The sequence below is a fragment of the Octodon degus genome, unplaced genomic scaffold, assembly GCF_000260255.1.
Source record: "Octodon degus isolate 3935 unplaced genomic scaffold, OctDeg1.0 scaffold00134, whole genome shotgun sequence".
NCBI lineage: Eukaryota > Metazoa > Chordata > Mammalia > Rodentia > Octodontidae > Octodon > Octodon degus.
Genome location: NW_004524710.1, coordinates 4,133,979 through 4,153,653, shown reverse-complemented (window position 1 = coordinate 4,153,653; position 19,675 = coordinate 4,133,979). Strand labels below are relative to the sequence as shown.

The 19,675-nt window shown below is 39.1% G+C and overlaps 1 protein-coding gene across 2 annotated transcripts in view; it reads left to right on the top strand.

Moving 5' to 3' along the window:
• The window catches only part of Tmem67 (transmembrane protein 67), a 49,625-nt gene that overhangs the window by 8,745 nt on the left and 21,205 nt on the right, over positions 1-19,675 (top strand). For both annotated transcript variants that reach the window (XM_004641310.3, XM_023701350.1), the window contains 12 exons: positions 4,097-4,196; positions 4,786-4,855; positions 4,950-5,024; positions 6,694-6,756; positions 8,520-8,674; positions 8,784-8,892; positions 9,581-9,667; positions 10,508-10,573; positions 13,064-13,217; positions 14,083-14,206; positions 15,562-15,667; positions 19,486-19,542. In XM_004641310.3, the coding sequence (XP_004641367.1) occupies positions 4,097-4,196; positions 4,786-4,855; positions 4,950-5,024; positions 6,694-6,756; positions 8,520-8,674; positions 8,784-8,892; positions 9,581-9,667; positions 10,508-10,573; positions 13,064-13,217; positions 14,083-14,206; positions 15,562-15,667; positions 19,486-19,542 (1,166 nt within the window). The remainder of the gene's footprint in view (positions 1-4,096; positions 4,197-4,785; positions 4,856-4,949; positions 5,025-6,693; positions 6,757-8,519; positions 8,675-8,783; positions 8,893-9,580; positions 9,668-10,507; positions 10,574-13,063; positions 13,218-14,082; positions 14,207-15,561; positions 15,668-19,485; positions 19,543-19,675) is intronic.

The window sequence follows — 19,675 nt, the reverse complement described above, 5'->3', positions numbered from 1 at the left end:
GAGCTCAGCTGGGGCAGTTTAGCTAGTTGTAAGACCCTGCCTAGAAAAAGGGCTGATGATGTAATTCAGTGCCAAGGTCCAAGATTCAATTCCCAGTGCCACAAAAAAATAAACAGGGAAGGAAGGAAGGGGAAGAAGACAGACTCAAAGTAATCACTACTGAAAGTTATAAACAGTAACTAAATACAAAAATATCCAAAAATCATAGCCTTCCTATTTAAAAAAGTAGTCCTTTAGAAATGTGATGGAAGGGCTGGGGATTTGGCCCCTCTGTAGAGCACTTGCATAGCAAGCTGGAAGCCCTGGGTTCGATCCTCGGCACCAAAACCAGAAATAAACCTCAACTAGAAAGTGACAGAAGGAAGTTATTTCATTTACAGTAGAAAAAAGTGACAGTTGAAGGCTTTGCTGTTGAGGGACATAGAATCAGGCCTTAACGATAAAAATACATTCTTCACTGAGGGTGAGAATATTAAATATTATAACGTTATACAACAATATTAAATATTACTATAAACTCTCCCAGCAATGTGCATAGTTCAAGGGAAGCTAAGGAATTCTACCAGGGTTGGTTTTTTCAGAGGAATATACAGATTCTAAAGTTTATCAGGAAATATATATAAAAAGAAAATTCTGAGGGAAAGGGAAACCATACCACCTGATCTTATTCATGCTTTATGACTTTTGTAATCACATTTGTAGCTAGCGCATGAGGACACAGGCTGTTTGATGGAACCGAGCCTAGACTCCAGTGTACCATATATGGGAATTTGGTATGATAAAAGGTGGCATTTTATATCAGTAAAGATAAGACCAATAAATTCATGAATACTCTGAGAAGGGGCTGGGGAGATAGCACCAAAACCAAAAAGGCACACACCTGGAATCCAGCACTCGCAGCCCTTGAAGCAGACACAGAAGAGCGGCTGTGAGTTCAAGGCCAGCCTCAACTATGTAGTGAGACCCTGTCTCAAATTAAAAAAGGGCTGGTGATGTCACTCAGCGGCGTAAGAGCCTCTGCTTGGCAAGTGCGAGGTGCTGAACTCAATCACCAGTACCAAGAAGAAAAGAAAAGCCACTACCGTGAAATTTTATTTTTACCTCAGACAATATTGTTAAACCTTTTTATCTTTTTCAGTACATTTGTAAGGATACAGGGAAATATTCTGTATTATTGGGAATTTTAAGTTGGTACAATCTCTTTGGAGAATACATTGACAATATTTATCAGAATTTAAAATGAAAGTCATCTTTGTCCCACAGCTCATCAGCTAGGCATTTCTTGTTCATGTACAGTGAAGAAGTGAAAATATAGCTTTTTTTTTTTAAATCTTTACTAAAACAAAAGAATGTAAACAATTTTAAAATCTAACCAGAGGAGACTGGTCCCGATGAACCTTGGTCTACCCCTCCAGGAATCGCTATGCCACACTTGGGGTTTCCTGGAGTAGCTGCTGGTGGAGCTTTGATCCTGGCTCCCGGGAGGGCTGGGAGACTGAGTGGTGGGAATGGAGGCTGCTGGGTGCGATTTCTCTTAGTCCTCAGACTGAGGGTTAATGAGGTCCTTACCTACATGTCTTGACAAACACTTGAGCATTTTAAAATATTCTGAAATATTTAGAAAGACATTCTGTCATATGTACTGCTGAGTTTTAGTGATTTGCTTAGCACTGTTCCTTCTATTGAAAAGATTAACTTGATTCTCACAATTGAGGATTGGATTCTTAGGATAGTACTAAAGAAAATCCTATGGGCTACATAGCAAATTTTTGTTTTGTTTTGTCTTATTTTTTTCAGGTAGGATCTCACATTATAGTCCGGGCTGGCCAATTAGCAGTCCTCCTGCCTCAGCCTCTCAAGTGTTGGGACCACGAACATGCACTGCCACACCTGGCTCAATCCCCAGTACCAAAAAGAAAATAAATTTTGAAATTTATTACATTTCAAGATGTGTTATTTCTACCAAAACTTTTAGTATTAAAAAAATTTAGGATTAAGGGAAAATGAAAATAAATTAGACTTAATTATGAATTTAGATTAAGAGGGCCTGCGGGTTAGCTCAGTTGTTTAAGTGCCTTTTTGGGCAAACTCAGTCAGATGCAGGGGACCACGATCCCCAGCACCAGATGCCTTACCAGACCTGCCCCTAAGGCAGCCTGAGCCAGACAATAAGAGCCCCTGAGAAATCTCACACAGTAAACCACTCATCGTATTCTATTACTCTAGCCATGCAGTTGACCTTATAATTCTTCACATGTTCTTGAAATTTTGTGGGTCAGAAAAAGAAAGAACATTTTGGGATTTTATTTTTGTTTCGCTGCTTTCTCTGGCACCTTGTGTCCCCTTGAGATTAGGTGACAGCTGTAAAAACGTGGTATTGCTATTTAGAGGTCCCTGTCACGTGCTTGAAATTCTCCATAGTGCAGAGCAAAGGAGGGGCCATAGGGTGTGACTACAGGGATGATCATGACAGGCCCCTCCGGAAAGGGGACATCTGAGCAAAACCTTAAGGGAATGAGGGACAGAGCCCTGAGATGACAGAGGAGCTTCACAATAAGCAGAAATAATTCCAAATGCCAAGATCCTGCGATGGCAGCGATCCAGCAGGCCCAAGGAAGAGGAGAGTGCGAGCCGCGGGATCCGCACAGCTGAGGGTGATGCTGATCGGATCTTCAGGCTTGTGAAGCAGGCCTTAGAAATGGCGCTGTTGGAAGGCCCTGGGAGGTGTTAAGCAGAGGAGTGACCTGATCCTAGTTAAGTTGTAAAAAGCTTCCTCTGGCTTCCTTATGGAACATGTAGCCAGCACACCAGTCAGGAAGCTGTTGCAGAGACCCAGTCATAGGGTATGGTACTTGATCCATGGTATTCGTTGTGGAATTAGAATATTCAGCTTCTGAGTAAGTTTTGACGAGACAATTGACAGGATTTGCCTACTGATTTATTTCAAATTTATCTGTTTATTCATTCATTGTATACTAGGGTTTGAGCCTAGGGCTTTCATATTGAGAAACTATATCCTCAGCCTTCATTATATTTTATTGAAGTCTCTGATTTGCCCACGTGGAACTGAAACCTGTGATGATCCTCCTGCCTCAGCCTCCTGTCGTGCTAGGATTACAAATGCGCACCACCATGCCCAGCTTAGTTTTTATTTTTAATGCAAAGTATGAGAAGAGGAGACTGTCAGGGCTAGGGCCTGAGTAAATGTCAAACAACTGTTTCCTGAGGGAGACGACTGGATGAGGAACAAGTTCATCTTTACTTTTGTCAAAAGTATTTTATAGCCCTATGCAAAAACCTTATATATACATCCAAAGTCTTCCTAGACCATTCTTCCCTATGCTGAGTCTCCATTGGTTTTTTACCCCATGGAATTGTTTCTGTTTTAGGGGTATATGTGTTCTTCCAGAATTTATTTTCCTAGTTTGTCATAAAGATATGCATAATAGCCACAAGAAATACAACTATTATACAAGAAATACAGATTAATATTTCATATTCCAAATATTGTTCTGTTGCATATTTATTTCAGCTAACACTATGTATACAAGATGTACCTTGTTCTTTTCAATCTGTCCTGTAGTATTTCATTGTATGCATATATCACCATTTTACTATTCAGATATTCATACTGTTTTTGAATGAATAATGTTTCAGTGAATGTTCGTCTGTACATGTGAGGTCTTTCAGTTTTGTGTCTAAAAATGAAATTGAGGTACTGTTGTAGAGTATGTGAATTTAAAGCTTTAGACATTACCAGGAGTCATCCAAGTTATAGAAACTTAGCAGCAGTCAATGAAAATTGTTCCCCATTCCACTGTGACAGGAAAGGGTAAGAAAAGTTTTGAGGAAAAAAACGTTATCGATTAACTATTAATGATGACTTGGAAAATTAGTTGCTGTATGTTTTCAGTTTTCTATACTAACAGATGCTAATTAAGTACAGCATCTCCATAGTGCAGATGAGTAGGCAGGTAATAATTTTGAGAATTACTGTAAGAGTAATTACAAGTGAGTTTTATTGGATATTTTCTAAGTATCTGAAGCTTATGTGTTCACTTGAATTACACCTTAATTTTGCTTCTGAATCCTTTAGTGGAAAGAGGCCTCAATGGATCCTTGTTATCTCAAGCAACTTGTGAGCTTTGTGATGGAAATGAAAATGCTTACACAAGAGCCAACGCTTTAGGAAATGCGTAAGTAGAGTTGCTGGGGGCAAGTTCATTAATACCATCTTACGTGAATCTCGAACCATCTTGCTTTTAGTGAATGTCCGTATGAATCCATCAGTTACCACACATTCAGTGTGCTCCCTCCCTCTGTCCTCTTCCATGAAGGAAAATCGGAAGTATTTTCCTAAAATGAGTAGAGGCGGTGAACATGCTGGTAGTAGGGTTGGTGAAGCAGTAGATGGACTCATCTTTTCAGCTTATGCTGACTTTTTGTTTGTAACAGGTAAGAAAAGTGTATTTCATGTAACTCCTTAAAAATGATTTATTTATACTGAGTTTGTTGGGGTCTTTTGCTAGTGAGTGACTTTACCATCTTTGCTACTTAGAGTATTTATTGTTTTTCTGAATAGAGTCTTCTGTTGTGGGGGTTAATTTGGTTTATAGATTCTGTTGAAACAGAGTGATATAAAATTTGAATCAATGTTAATATTTGCTTAAGTAATTGTCTAGTTGGATGAATCTGTTCTAATCTAGTATGTGTGAAACCAAGTCCTTGATTAGATTAGTTTAATATAATTCATGTATTGAAAATTATTTTTGTTATATTGAACAGATGTGTCAGATGTGAACCAACGTTCATTAATGCTACCAGGTCCTGTGAATGTGCAGAGCCTAATGTTCTAGTAAGGATAATTGAATTGATAAAGTATATATTTTTTAATCCAGTTGCTTGTACCTTTCCATAAATAAGCTATTTTTCCCTTATTATTCATGAAGACAGGGGGATTATGTTTCAGCGGCTCGGGGAGTTTTCCTCCACGTGTAATTTCAGCTGCACGCCAGGGAGAGCCTGTAAGTATGTTTTACATTTTTGTTTGATTACGAAGGATCTTTCTACAGTTGTTTCTTTGATATTTAATTTCATACTACAATGAGAAACAATTATGTGCAAATCACTTTAAAACAGTTGTTTTTTTTGTTGTTGTTTTGTTTTGTTTTTGGTTTTTGGTTTTTTTTTGTATTTTAGGGAAGGGTCTATGGGATGTTCAGGGTCTTGGCAGGCCTGGGGCTCGAATCCCTGGCCCCTGTGCCTGCTTGCAGACGCTTTAATCCACTGAGCTATTTGATGGGCCCTCTAAAACAAATTATTAATGTAAAAAACATTGCTCTAAAAATTCATCACTATAATTTATCGGTGCTGACTTCCATACCTTAGCTCACTCCTTTCTCAAGGAATTTATAGGGGAAAAAAAAAAAGGAATTATAGGAAGTAATGCCCTATACAGGTCTTGTAAAGCAGGTAGTTTAATACAGTTCAGAGCATCATATCTCAGAGATTGGAACCTTAGATTTTCCAGTCATTAGTTTTGTATCTTTGGACTTCGGGCCAGTCTTACCACTTCTAAATTTCAGTTTATTGTCTGTAAATGAGGCATAAGAATCGCTGCGCTGCAACATGAATCCATAGTGAGCATTGGAGAAAGTTGGATTGGTCATAGCCAGCCAGCTTGTTCTGTAGATGAGAACACTGAGAACTAGGACCTGAGCCCTTGCTGAGACAAAGGGTGACAACAGGTGTGGGTATGAAGTGGGGGCAGACGAACTGCAACTGCAGAAATCATAGACTTGAGAGAAGAAGCGTTAGTGACTAATGAACATTGAAGATGCCCAGTACACCAGCCCAGCTTGGGCAGATAGACTGTGATCTGCTCATTAATTATCGTCATGAAATGGTGATTGGGAGGGATGTGAGGGATAGCAACAGTGAGGGCGGAATTTGTGATCTTTTTCTAAAATTTTCTCTTTATTCGTACAAATTTACATAGAGAATGATTACGTTCATCATGGGGAGTTGCTACACATAGATAACACATCTTATTTCTTTCTACATTGCCTTCCCTTCTGTCCCTCCCACCAGAATCTGGGATCTTAATGAATAAAGCTGAGTCTGTCTCCTCCAGTAGTCCATGGAGGCTGTTTAGGGAAGGGCTTTGAACATGTGGGGATTTGGGTACCTGTGGGGTCCTAGAACCAATAACTTCAAATATAAGAAATGCATATCCATATCTATATCTATATCTATATCTATATCTACACACACACAAACTTTTTTTTCCTGAGCCATTTGAAATGAGTTCTAGACATAATGATAGTTTATTCTAAATGCCTCACCATATTTCCTAGCAGTAAGGGCATTTTCATAGCATCACATTTAAGAAATTTAAAATACTACAATAGAATTAGCTGATCCCTGCAAGATTTCTCCAGTTTTTCCAATAGTGCCGTTTGCTCCTGCCCTCTGTTTTGGAGGAGGGGGGTCAGGACCCAGGCAAGGATCCCACACTGCCACTAGTCTTTCTTAGTTTCCTTTAATCTACAATAGACATCTGCTTCATTGTACTTCTTTCACAACATTAAAGAAATAACTATTCATTTTTATTTAACAGTATGCACATTAATATCTTTCTAACAGTATAAGCTCAAGGGATCTTCATTTGAACTTTCTCTTTTCATTTCACAGGGCATCTCTTTCATTTCAGAATGGTTTGCAAAGTATTTGCAGTCAGCAGCATCTGCATGTTGGGTAAGTTTGAATTATTAAAAGATGTTTTACATCAGTTTGAAGAATTGTGCCATTCATTATCCATATAAAGTTTGCTCTCTAGACTTATTGCTTTGGTCATATTCTCTAAGAAGAATAGACCCTTTCTAATGGATGGAAAGAGAATAATTGTAGAAAATATTATTCAATACAAACAGATTAAACATCTCTAAGCTTCTTTAGCTACATTTGCATGGGATCTGTTCATTTAGTGAGTTTCATTGATGGCTAAGTGTGTGCCAGACCTTACTCTTTTTTTTTTTTTTAAATTTTTAATGTGTTTGGTACAGGGTCTACAGGGTCTCACTGCATAGATCGGACTCAGTGATCCTCCTGTTTTCAGCCTCCCAAGCACTGGGATTACAGGCAGGCACTACACCCAGCCTCAATCCCTGTCTCAGGGTGCCCCAGGGGAGGGGCCAGCACAGCACACTGGGCATTGAACTCTGGTCCCTGCATCTGCCTAAGCAGGTGCTTTAGTCCGCTGAACTATCTGGCCAGCCCCAGACCTTACTCCTAATCAGCTTAGATAATTGTAGAAAAAGAAAAATATTCCTCATAGAGTTGTAATGTAAGTAAATACCAGTTTGTATTGAAAGCTGTGAAGGCAGTAAATCAAGGTGAAGAGCAGAGAGAGTGGGGGTGTGCCCTATTATATGTGATGGTCAGGACCAGCATTGCTGAGCAGATGATATTTGAGCAAGAACCCGAAAGAAGAGCAAGTGAGCCATGTAAGTATCTTGGGGAGAGTGTTTTAAGAAGGGACCACCACAGTAGCAAAGTCACAGCAGGAGTTAGTGGCACATGCATGCTTCAGGAACTGGAAGGAGGCTGGACTGACTGGCTGATGCTGCCTGAGCAGAGAATCCAGAAAGAGGGCAGCAGTGCGGGAGCCACTCTGATGAGGACCTAGAGTCTGGCCTGGGGGAGACAGCAAGGTTGTGCTGGGACAGACAAAGATGTGATCTAACTTCAGGCCTTTCAAAAACAAGTCCTAGGGCATGATAATAGATTTCGTCAGGGTGAGAACAGCGCTGGGAGGCTCCTGGGTTAGTGTTACTGTAATCTGAGAGACCAGCCCTGCAGGCAGGCGTGTCCCACAGGAATGGGAGAAGCATCCGCTGCTGGCCCGCTGAGCCAACGGCATTTACTTCTGAGGTTGAAGTGTGTGCAGTGGAACTAAGTTCTCTTTTAAGGTTTAAGGTTTTTGACTTGATTAACTGAAAATGGAATTGTATTTTCTTCATAGGAAAAACAGAAAATTGAGAGGTGAACTCAGCAGATGATCTTATTGGTTGTTCATAAAATTACTTAAAACAAAATAGGTTAGATTGGGCTGGGAAGGTAGCTCAGTGAAATAAGTGCTTCCCTGACAAGCACAAGGTCCAGACTTTGATCCCTGGTACCACCAAAAAAAAAAAGGTTAGATTTATTTATATATGTCAGATCTAATATTATTTTTAATTACAAATATTCTACATAATTGCTTTTTGGAAATAGAATGTTATAAATTAGTATTCAGCCCTTTCAGATGCTTGACTTTTTATAGTTTAGCCTCAGATTTATAATAAAACTACGTCTTTTTCCTATAGGGACTTTCTTTTCTACTTAAGCTAGAGGAAAGGTACTAAAAAGCAAAAGGATAAAAATAACAGAATTAATAAGATAAAATAAATCGTAATTTTGATACTGACTTTGGCTTAAGCTAAAATGTTGTGGTGTGTGTCGTTGCTGTTGTTTCTTAGGCGTATGCCAACCTGACGTCTTGCCAAGCTCTTGCTAACATGTGTGTGATGAACATGAATTCCTATGACTCTGCCCTTGTCGACGCATGTGGACTGTTTCAGTTCATCTTTGAAAGTACCGCTGGCCTGAATACTGTGCATTCCATTTCATTTTGGTGAGGACATTTTGACCAATGGAATGTCATTTTAATTCCGTGCAGTTCATTTCACAACGACTAAGAAGTATTTCTTTCCTTTTATTAAAACAATTGCAATTATTTGTAGGAGACAGAATCTTCCTTGGCTGTTTTATGGAGAGCAGTCAGGCCTGGCCCCTCAGATACTCAGCAGTACACCTCTTCCAACAGATTTCAGTTTTAAAGAACAAAACCAGGTACAGGTCACTCTATCATTAGAGCGTATCTACAATTTGATTTGCCACTTCAAAAAGTAGTAAGAAAATTACTCGTCACGTTTTTATTCTTTAAGACCATTTTTTAAAATTTAATTACTAAGCCAAATAAAAATGTTAACTGTTTGTTGGAATTAGATGGTATGATCATCGCTATCTACATTAGTACTTGGATGCTTCTGGGTTATATGGTTATAGAAGCAGGTAGTACTTGTGCAATTGAGAGGAGTATTTTCAGATACAAGGCAGTCTCTGTCCTTGTTGAAGTGCTTGGAAAGATCGAGGGTCTGTGACTTTCTCTAGCATGTCGCAGATCCTAATTCTCATCTCTGACCTTTAAGCTTTCTAGAATGAAGAAGCAATCTCTACTTCCCACTCCCCCTTCCCCCCATTCAGCAGACCTGAAAGGAGGTTGTCTGTCTCAACTGCTGCCCCTCGATTCTGAGGTAGTAACTTTCATGCAGAAAAACCAGCTCAGGTGGTTTAGGTATATGTAATCGTAGAGATAGATTAAATTAGGTTCAAAACATACTTGAAATTGAATATTTCAACCAAAGTCAGTCAATAATGAAAAAGAATTAATAATAAAAACGTCTTTATAGAAATATAAAAATACAGAAATATTCTGTCAGAATATTTGACAATGTTGTTGTTGTTTCTCTTCATCCAGAATTCAAAACTGAAGTTTGTTGCTGCCACCTATGATATAAGAGGAAATTTTCTTAAATGGCAGACTTTAGAAGGAGGTGTGTTACAGGTAAGTGTGATTCTAGCTGAAGAATTGCTCTTCCTCATTTTTGCCTGTGCCAGAGACAAACAAAAGACTAGATTGTTGCTTGGAAATAGCAGTTACATACTGTAGATTTCTTTTTTTTAATTTTTATTGAGAAATAAATATGAATGAGACAGTTTCACAGCTGACTAATAGGACAGTTTTGATAATACACTGTACATTATTATCTTCTTAGTGGTTATCCATAGTACAGGAAGCAGACAGGATATTCTGTCCAAACACTGTTAGTACACCTCTTTCTTCTCATTGAATTAAGCGAAAGTAGCTGTAAATTTATTCTATTTTGTATATATAAATACAAAATGATCTTTCTTTTGTATCCATACTGTAGATTTCTTTCTGATGCTTTTTGATTTTTTTGGGGGGAGAGCACTCAGGATGCCTTCGGGGCAGGTCTGATTTGGCTTGAGAATGAGGGGATCGAACCACAGCATCCTGAGCCTGACTGCTTTGGTTTTTTTGGTGGAACCGGGGATTGAACTCAGTTCCTTATGCTTGCCATGGAAGCACTTATTCCACTGAGCCATCTCCCTGGCTCCTGACTGCTTTGTTTCAGCAGGCATTTAAACACCTGAGCTAATGGGCAGGCCCCCTCTGATGCTTTAAATTGGAATTTCTTAAAAGTATTTTTTTAAGTTATGACTTCAATTTATAGCAAAGATACTCACTTAAATTGTCATGCCCTTAATACATTGTAGCATATATCCATGTGGGATCTGGAGAACTTTGACTCTTAAGTAAAGGAAATATTTGTGAGAGACATTTATTGGGGTTTTTTTTTTTTTTTTTTTTTTTTTTATGTAGCTTTGTCCAGACACGGAAGCAAGACTCAATGCTGCTTATTACTTTGGAACAACCTATCAACAGAATGTAAGTTGGAACTGTATTACACAGTATAGCTTAGCTTTGTCTTTGAAAATATCACACCAGCAATAATTGGAATAATATGTGAATTTTTGAAATTAGGAATTTTTGTTAATAATTATTTCTTTGATTTTTATTACTTGAGTACAGAAAATGTTAATTAGCATGAAGAAACTACCTTGTCATCTATAGAATCTTTTTTCTTTTTTTTTTTTTAAATTGCTGGGGTTTCTGGGACTGGCAAAATAGCTCAATGGGCTAAAGTGCCTACTTAGGCAAGCACAGGGACCACACGAGTGGATCCCTTTTACCACATGCAGTGCTAGCCCCTCCCCCAGGGCAGGCTGAGCCTGCCAGAGTCTGGGTGTAGTGGCCCATGCTTGTAATGCCAGCACTGGAGATGCTGAAAGAGGGAGGATCACCGTGAGTCTGAGCTGCATAGCAAGGCCCTACAACAACCAAATACATTAATAAAATGTTGGGGTTTCAACTCGGGGCCCTTACACATGCTAGCCATGTGCTCTACCATTGATTAATATACATAACCTCAGACCCTAGAATCTTAAACATCATACAGTGTTAGAAATCCATAATTAATTGTTTATCTGCTTCTAAGCTTAGAGGTCTTAAAAATAATACAACATAAGAGCCTTTGGGGATAAAGTTAAAAATACTGCTTTAATTTTAGTGACTGAAGAGTGTTACTTCCTGTTCACTATACCCGCCAATAACAAGTAAAAACACACACTTCTCCTTTGTAATTTCCCCTCTCTGTCCAAATCTTTATTTTTCTTGCTATCTCCTTTTATTTTGACATTATTGTACAGAGCAATATTTTGAAAAAACATTCAGTGGTTTATAAAATTGCTTCTCACTCAAGTATAAGTATAACATGCATAGCACAAAACCACATTGAAAAATACTATCATGGAATACAGGTTGGAAGAAAAGAACAGTGATTGTCTTTGGATGATTGAATTAAAGATGAATTTTGTTTTCTTATGTTTTCTAAATTCTCTACCATCAACAGAAATTTAAGTTCATTTGTCAGAAGTGATCTTTATGTTGTTTTGTGTGCTTTCTAAAATGTTACTTTGTGTCTACTGTGAGCTACCAGAGTCAGTACTTACCTATGTTTACAAGTACTTAAGTATCTGCTCCTGCTGCTTATCCATAAAATAACATACTGACTCTCTGTGCTTCACAGGTGAAGAAGTGGTGTTCACTAAGATTAGATCGTTTAGGGGCCGGGGAGATGGCTCAGTGGAATAAGTGCTTCCATGGCAAGCGCAAGAGCCTGAGTTCAATCCCCCGTTCCACCAAAAGAAAAAAAAAAAAAAAGATTATATCATTTACTCAGTCTTACATGAAATAAACTATTTACATTAAATAAAGCCCCTATTTGGTTAGATTTTAAAGCTATAACATTCCACTGAATCTAGCCTTTACTTGCATAGTTCATAGCACAGTAACTAACAAACCTGCCAAACAGAAAATTGCAAGGAAGGTGGTAAGTTAGAACTGTACTAGTTCCTAGGGTAGTACAAAAAAGATTCACAGAGTGATATTTGGGCTTATATAATGAATAGAAGTTGGACAGAAGAACTTAGTTGTGAATGAAATAGCAGGCACAGTCCACATTGGTAGTGTCAAAGAAAATGACATGGAACAGTTAAAGACCACAGTAGATCAGTATGAGTGGACAGCGTAGGCTGGTAAAGAACAGTAGAAGATGTGCTGAGCTCTACTAAGGTTAGCCAAATTCTACATCAACAGGAAGAATTGAGTCCCATAGAGTCAGACTAGTATTTGTATCTTTTCAATCATGTGTATTAAACATATATTAAAAAATGAAGGCATATCTTCACCATATATATTATGTAGGTCAAGAACAAAACAGCAAAAAAAAAAAAAAAAAGAAAAGAAAACAGCTCTTTATTATTAGTTTGTGTTGAGACCTTACAAAAGAATCGTATTTATAAGTTCATATTTTGAAGTTGCATAGAAATGCATTTAATCAAGATAGTTTATTTTGCAAAACTAAATATTAGAGATGATCTCAGTTACTCTTCTCTCATTGCTGGGACAAAGTACCCCAACACCCAAAATGAAGAAAGGAAAGGTTTATTTAGCTACGGTTAGTGGAGATTTCAATCCATACTCAGCTGGCTGCAAGGCAGAGTGACACATGGCAGAAGAAAGCAGCAAGAGCGAATGGGAGGAGCAGTAGCAGCAATGGCAACCAAGAGCAAGTCTGTCTCCCTTACACTGAAGTCAGGCTGTCTGTCCCAGGCCAGGATAGTACTCATACCCATAATCCCAGTAGTACTCACCCATATTCCTAGCACTGGATCATGAATTAATCACAAACTCTAGCAGTCCACCCCACAAGTGCATGAGGCTTTCGGGGAGATACCTAGATATAACCCGTAACAGAGCTAGAAATGTTTTCTGCTTTTCATTTGTAATCCTTTTATTTTTAATTGTATCTTCCAGTGTGAGATTTCTCTTTCTAAGATCCTAACTGACTTTCCCACTCCTGTATTTTATGATGTTTACCTTGAATATACTGATGGCAATCAACAAAATATTTGGGCTGTACCTGTGTTAAACTTAAATCTTCAACACTATAAAATGTTTGTGAATCAAGGTAAGGTATCCATACCTGTCATTCTTTTTCTGGGCTGAAATCAGCCAATATGATAATTTAACAAACCACTGATTATAAGAAAGACTATGAATTCTCTGTTACACAGCTTTATTAATTATATCACATGAGATTGCTAGTATGTTTAGGGATTTGTACAATTTCATTGTCAGGGCTATTCTTAAGAAATTATACTGTTGCTACATGCTGGGTATACTGGGGCATGCCTATAATCCCAGCACTCCAGTAGGCTGAGACAGGGATTACCATTATCTTGAGGCCAGCATGAGCTATATAGAGAGTTCAAGGCCAGCCTCAATTAGATAAGACCATATCCAAAATACTGGCCTCCTCAAAAAAACGAACCCTAACACAGACACACACACACACACACACACACACACACACACAAAGGAAAAGGAAATTACACTGTTGCTAATAACGTACCCTGAGAGAGCTGGGGATGTAGCTCAGTGGTAGAGCATTTGCTTGGCATGCACAAGGGCCTAACTCAGTCTCCAGAACTGAAAAAAAGAAAAAGTGTATGCTAAAAAAATTAGAACAATAATTATGGCTTTTTCTTCAAGTTGGCATTGCTTTACATTATGGACACATTTATTTTGTTGTTTCCCATGCTATAAAATTTAACTTTTCAAGTAATTTTTATTTAAATTAATGCAAACTTCAGAAGACGTTCAAGTGAGGTAGGAAAAGGACTTTATCTTGAAATTTCTTAGAGCATTTGCTTTTTGAACCCATAAGAATATTAATGTTTTATTGTAAATTTGTTCAACAAACTTCTTGAAAGTCATCTTGAATAATTTGAAAACTTTTAAATTCCATCTTTTTCTTCTTTCTATAACAAAAGATAGTAGCCCCACCAAGTGGCTTCTGACTCGGCGCATTTTCTTAGTGGATGCAGTTAGCGGACGAGAAAATGACTTAGGGAATCAGCCGAGAGCAATTCGAATTGCTACCCAGATATCACTGAGGTAAACAGGTATCTAGTGGGATGGCTGTTAGGCTTGGAGTGTTTGGAAGATGTTATAATGAAAGTGTTTCCTAGTAACAGATAAAATGTTCGGGACAATTGAATTAGAATAATGTGTATAGATTGGCATAGACCATAAAGATGAAAGGCTTGGGGAGTGAGTTATATGGGATGGACCTGAGGCGCCTGGCCAGAACTCAAGTCTAGATGACACAACACATGCTGAACCGAGAGCGGGCCATTGCAAGCACCAAGGAGCTGAAAGGGCTATTTTTAAAAGAGCCTGCTGAATGGTTGAGGATAGTTCAGCCTCTCCCATTCTCATTTCTTTTCAGGGGTATTTTAGGTTGACCTGGGATACCCTGTGATCCTAACTTAGAGGAAAACCATGCAGCCCATATTTCTGTTTTTTTCCAGCATGACATTATCCCCAATCTCTTAAGATTTTAACTGACTTCTACTCTAGTACTTTATGTGTACTACAGATTTACTGATCAAAAATCAGTACCTTCATGTTATTTTAATTTGGCACTTGGAAGCATTTTTTTTTCTTTTTTTCCGGAATCTGGGATTGAACTCAGGTCCTTGTGCTTGCCAGGGAAGCGCTTATTCTACTAAGCCATCTCCCAGGCCTGAGGCATCTTAATTACACTATTATATTTTTTATTTTATTTTTGGCTATTATTTCCTTTTGATTTTCATGCTATTCTTATGAGGTAGACAGCACGAAAACTTTGTCATGTAGCTTGCTGAAATCTAAGTGTATTCCGTTTTTAGCATTCCCTCAAGTCTGTGACTGTGGTGTCCCTAATGAAAATGGAACGAAACCTAGTTAGGCTTCGCTTGTTCTTGATGAAACCCTGCCAGCTCTTCTCCTGCTGGCTTGAGCTAGTGCAGCACTAGTGCATTGTACTTGGCAGAGTGTGCCCTACTTTACGCCATAAGCGGTGCTAGATGTGACACATGCATTAGTTGGAAATAATTTTCTCTCTTGAAAGTTAAAATATTGTCTGCCTTTCTTCAGGCATCACGTAGCTCTGCTCTTTTCAGTATTCCTTTAAAATTGTTCACAGTGCTTCAGCAATTTCATTTATACCCTGTGTAGCACCTGAATCTAAATAGTTTCAGATTTGCCTCAGAGGGTATACTTCAACATTAAAGTTTTGGCCCTTTAGGATTAGCTTGAGTTGTTACCATTAGTCTTTGTTTAACCTTCTATAATCCCTGCTAACTGATCAGAACCAACCAATTATAGACATCACTATGACAATCTATATTAAATTCAAAAGAAATGATAAATACACATTTAAGGACCTGGATATTTTTGTAACTATAAACATGTTTTCTTTTAAATAGTATCCACCTTGTCCCTGACACAAAAAATGGAAACATATACCCTCCCTTAATCACAGTTGCCTACAGTGATGTTGATATCAAAGATCCCTCTAACCAGGCTATAAAGGTAAGTTCTGTATTAGTCAGTGACCTTGTAAAAAAGTACTGATGTAGTTTATATAATTTTTTTAAAATCTCATTTTCAAGTTTCAAACCCTTCTCTCTACATCGTTAAGTCTTAATTAGTTTTAGCTGATGGTAAGAGGTAAGTTCTTACAGGTCTTGTGTATGAAAAAGTAACAATGGGTAAAGTGTTTGAAAAGCAGAGTCACTAGAGCTTGAGCATCCTTAGTAGGAATCTTGGCTATGCTGAGATCTTTACTATTTGCTCCTGTCACTTTGCTTGTAGTCTTCTTGTCTAGTTAAGCCAGGAATTGAGAATTTGCAGAGGGCATAGTGTGCATGCTGATTTATAGCCCATTGGGCAAAGACATACTTGAACAGGCAACAGGAAGTTTATAGTACTGGCTTTTGTGGTGGGTTGATTAATAGGCCCCTGAGAACACCCAGCTGAGCTGGATCCATACTGTTTTGGATGTGGAATGCTCACCTGAGGATTGTTGCCAGCAATGTAAAAGGAGAACTGGAAGCGGGCATGGTGTGTTGCTGGAGAAGCTTGTGGCGCTGATTTTCCTGATAGGAACTCAGCTCTTCTCATTAGAGAAGCTCAGGTTCTTGCTGTTGCTGAGAATGGCTGCTGTTCTCTTTAGGGGATTTCTGGTCCTTTCCTTGTGTCTTAACCACTTTTATCATTGCTGATACAGAATACCTGACACCCAGAGTGGAAGGGGTCAGGTTTATTTAGCTCACAGTTTGTAGATGTTTCAGTCTAGAATAAACTGGCTATGAGGCAGGGTAGCGCATGACAGAACGGCAACTGCTCATGGCAGCAGAAGACAGCAAAAGCAATCAGGGAGGGAATAGACTCCTGTGCACAGGCTACCTGCGCTAGGGCAGCTGTAGTACTCACACCCTTAATCCCAGCACTGGACCATGAATAAGTGACATTCGCCAGCCACTTGTAAAAAAGACCACCCCCACCCCCACCCCCACCATGACCACGTAAGGCTTTGGGGAGCATCTAGACACAAGCCGTAACACCTTGAGAGTCTATTCCTGGCTCCAGTGCAGATCCCTGAGTATGGTGGCGCAGATCCTTCCCCCTGCTGGCTCAGACTTTCTAGCTTCTTCCACCCATGGTTGTTGGGCCATCTAGTGTGGGTCCTTGATATAGACTTGCATGAGACATTTTCATGAGCTCTTGGCCTCTAGCTGGATTCATGGAGTCCACTGCCACAGGCTCCAGGTCATCAGGTGGACTCATGAAGGACACTACTGTGGGGTCCAGGCCCTCCATTGGATTCTATGGGTCTCTAGTGTGCAGACAGATCTCGTACTCTTCTGCATTTGACTTTTTGGGTAATATTATGAAATAGTCCTATAAATTATGCATCCTGTATTGAATCTATACCTTTGCAAACCCTGAATACAACAAAACTATAACTAGTAGTGCTAAAATGAACTAGAGAATATAGTTTTGACCTGTAGCCTCAATTCACCCCAGAACTGAAGACCCTGCATGCTGGGAGGGTCTGTGTGTGGAAGAGACTTGGTGTATTCCAAGGCAGGGCACCCTGCGAGGAAGGGGCCTGGGAGAGGCTGCACAAGCACTCAGGCTTAGCTCCCTCCTGCAGCCTCACTGGTCAGATAGATAGCGCATCCTTGTCTTGAGGAGGGGAAGATGAGAAGTGTGACAGGGATGGAGACAGAGTAGCCCTTCTGTGCTTTTGTTTTCTCCTAAAAACTAATGGACAGTTGCCTTTCTTTTCTGGAAATGTGAGAAATGGTGGGGAGAGACATCATTTAGCTCCAAGAGTCCCAAATAGCTTCTCATTTCTGTTGTTTTCCTTCTCTGATTTTTGGTGTTTCAGTTTATGTAGCCGTGCCTTTGTCCTCTCTGTTGTGCATGGACTCACACTCAGCTGCTGTTGGATTCAAGCTCTTTACTTAAGTAAGATCAGGCACAGAATATAACTCCTCTCAAAAATTCCTGTCTTCATTTGTATTACCTGATACCGTGCTACAGTCAGTTTCCACTGGCTGAGCTTATACCATATACACTGTAGTGAGAGGCCAAACACTCAGAAAAATGGGTTTAAGTAACTTTAACAAAGACTTCTTGGTTTAAAACATCCTGCAATAATTATTCATAGGTAACCTAGAGTGTACTTATTTTAATACTGAAGCACTTCTGAATCTTTCCTTAAACATAGTGCTTGTCTATAGTGTTCTAGACAACGTAGAAAATAAAAACCACAAAATTTAAAAAAAATTACAAAGTACGGAAAGAGTTGAGAGAATCATGCCATTACCTTGGACAAAGTCTATTTTAAATTTATTCTAATTGTAAAGCATATGGATTGCCTATGGCAGCTATTATAAAAATTCTGTCAGTCCTAAGCATCTAGATATCGCTCTGCTCTCTAACACACAGAAAGTAAACTTGGTTCTTGTTTTCTTGAGCAGCTGATCTTTCTTCAGATTTTCTCTCAAATACACCAGATATCTGTGGCTGTTGTCTTTCTCATTCACTGCTCCTGTTTCTAAGACAAGTTCCCTCCTAGCTAGCCTAAGCTCATCTTCTGTTTGGCCTTAACAGATTCACAGCTCTCAGTCCCATATCCTGTTTCATGCCAGTACCTTGCTCAGCAACCCTCTGCCAATTCTTTCTTTTCCTTATAAAATTCTCAGGTTGGATCACAAATACAAGCTCAGCCTGAGCAAGTTAGCAAGAGCCTGTCTAAAAAGGTAAAAGAATTTAAAAAGGATTAGGGGCATACCTCACTGTGAAAGCCCTGAGTACAAAAAACAAACAAAAAGCTCTGTAAAACAAATTACAGCAAGCAAGCAACCAGCCAACCAATCAAAATTATAATTTTGTAATTCTGCGGGCTCCTTAAGTTGCCATTAGATTTCTTTCCTTCATTTGCCAACCGCTTACTCTCATCGTTTTTAGTCTGATTATGGCATTTTACTTCTTTGAAAACTTCTCTTAAGGCTGGAGAGATAGCTCAGTGGTCTAAATCGCCTGCCTGGCAAGTGCAAGGACATGGGTTCTATCCCCAGTACTGCATGCTGTGCCGACCTCAGAATCCTGGGTGTGCCTTGCCGGACACCAAAACCAGCAATAATACCAGTAATACCAGCACTGGGGAGGCTGAGACAGGATCACTAGGAATCCAAGCTGCATAGACCCTGTACCAAATAAATAAGATTTAAAAACAAACAAAACAAACCTTCGGAAGATCAGCAGTGGAGTCCACATACAGTGGCTTTATTTCTTCTTTAACTTGACATGCAATATCTAACTCTACGCGGTTGACCCTGAAATTCCCTGTTCTGTGACTGTGGACAGACTTACCAGTTACGTAGTTGCCTCCTCCCACGTGCTGTCTTCTCTCCTTGCCCTCTAGTGGCTCCTCCTTCTCTTGTCCCTTTGTACAGTGCTATCCCCAGGACTCTTGCTCAGGCTTCTGAGTAGTCTGCCTTCTTGGGATGTGAGTGTTTGTGAAATTCTTGGTGCACGAGTTCAGTCACATTGGAAAGTTGTGGAAACCTCTCAGAAAATGAAATATCATTACTTCAGCTGGAAGTACCATTAATGATTCTAACTTACCTCCCCGTGAGCCCCTCTTTCATGTACGTGTACGTATAACATGGCACAAATCTCAAAAAGCATACCTATTTGTCTATAAGAGTCAACTCGACTAATATAGTTAACAATATAGCATTCATAGCCAAATCCAGCCACAAATATATTTCTATCATAAAATAGGCTTGTTATGTAATTTTAATATTCCTAATTTGTTTTCTTTTAAATGTCAGGTTTCTTTCTCAGTCAAATATGAAATGAATCAAGGAGAAGCATTTGTCCAGACAGATGTGAGTATATTTTAATGTTTTAAAATAATTCCTTTGTATATACAGGGGAAATGGGGAGACATATTGTGTGTGTGTTTGTGTGTGTATTTATTTCTTTTGTGGTACTGGGTATTGAACTCAGGACCTCACATAT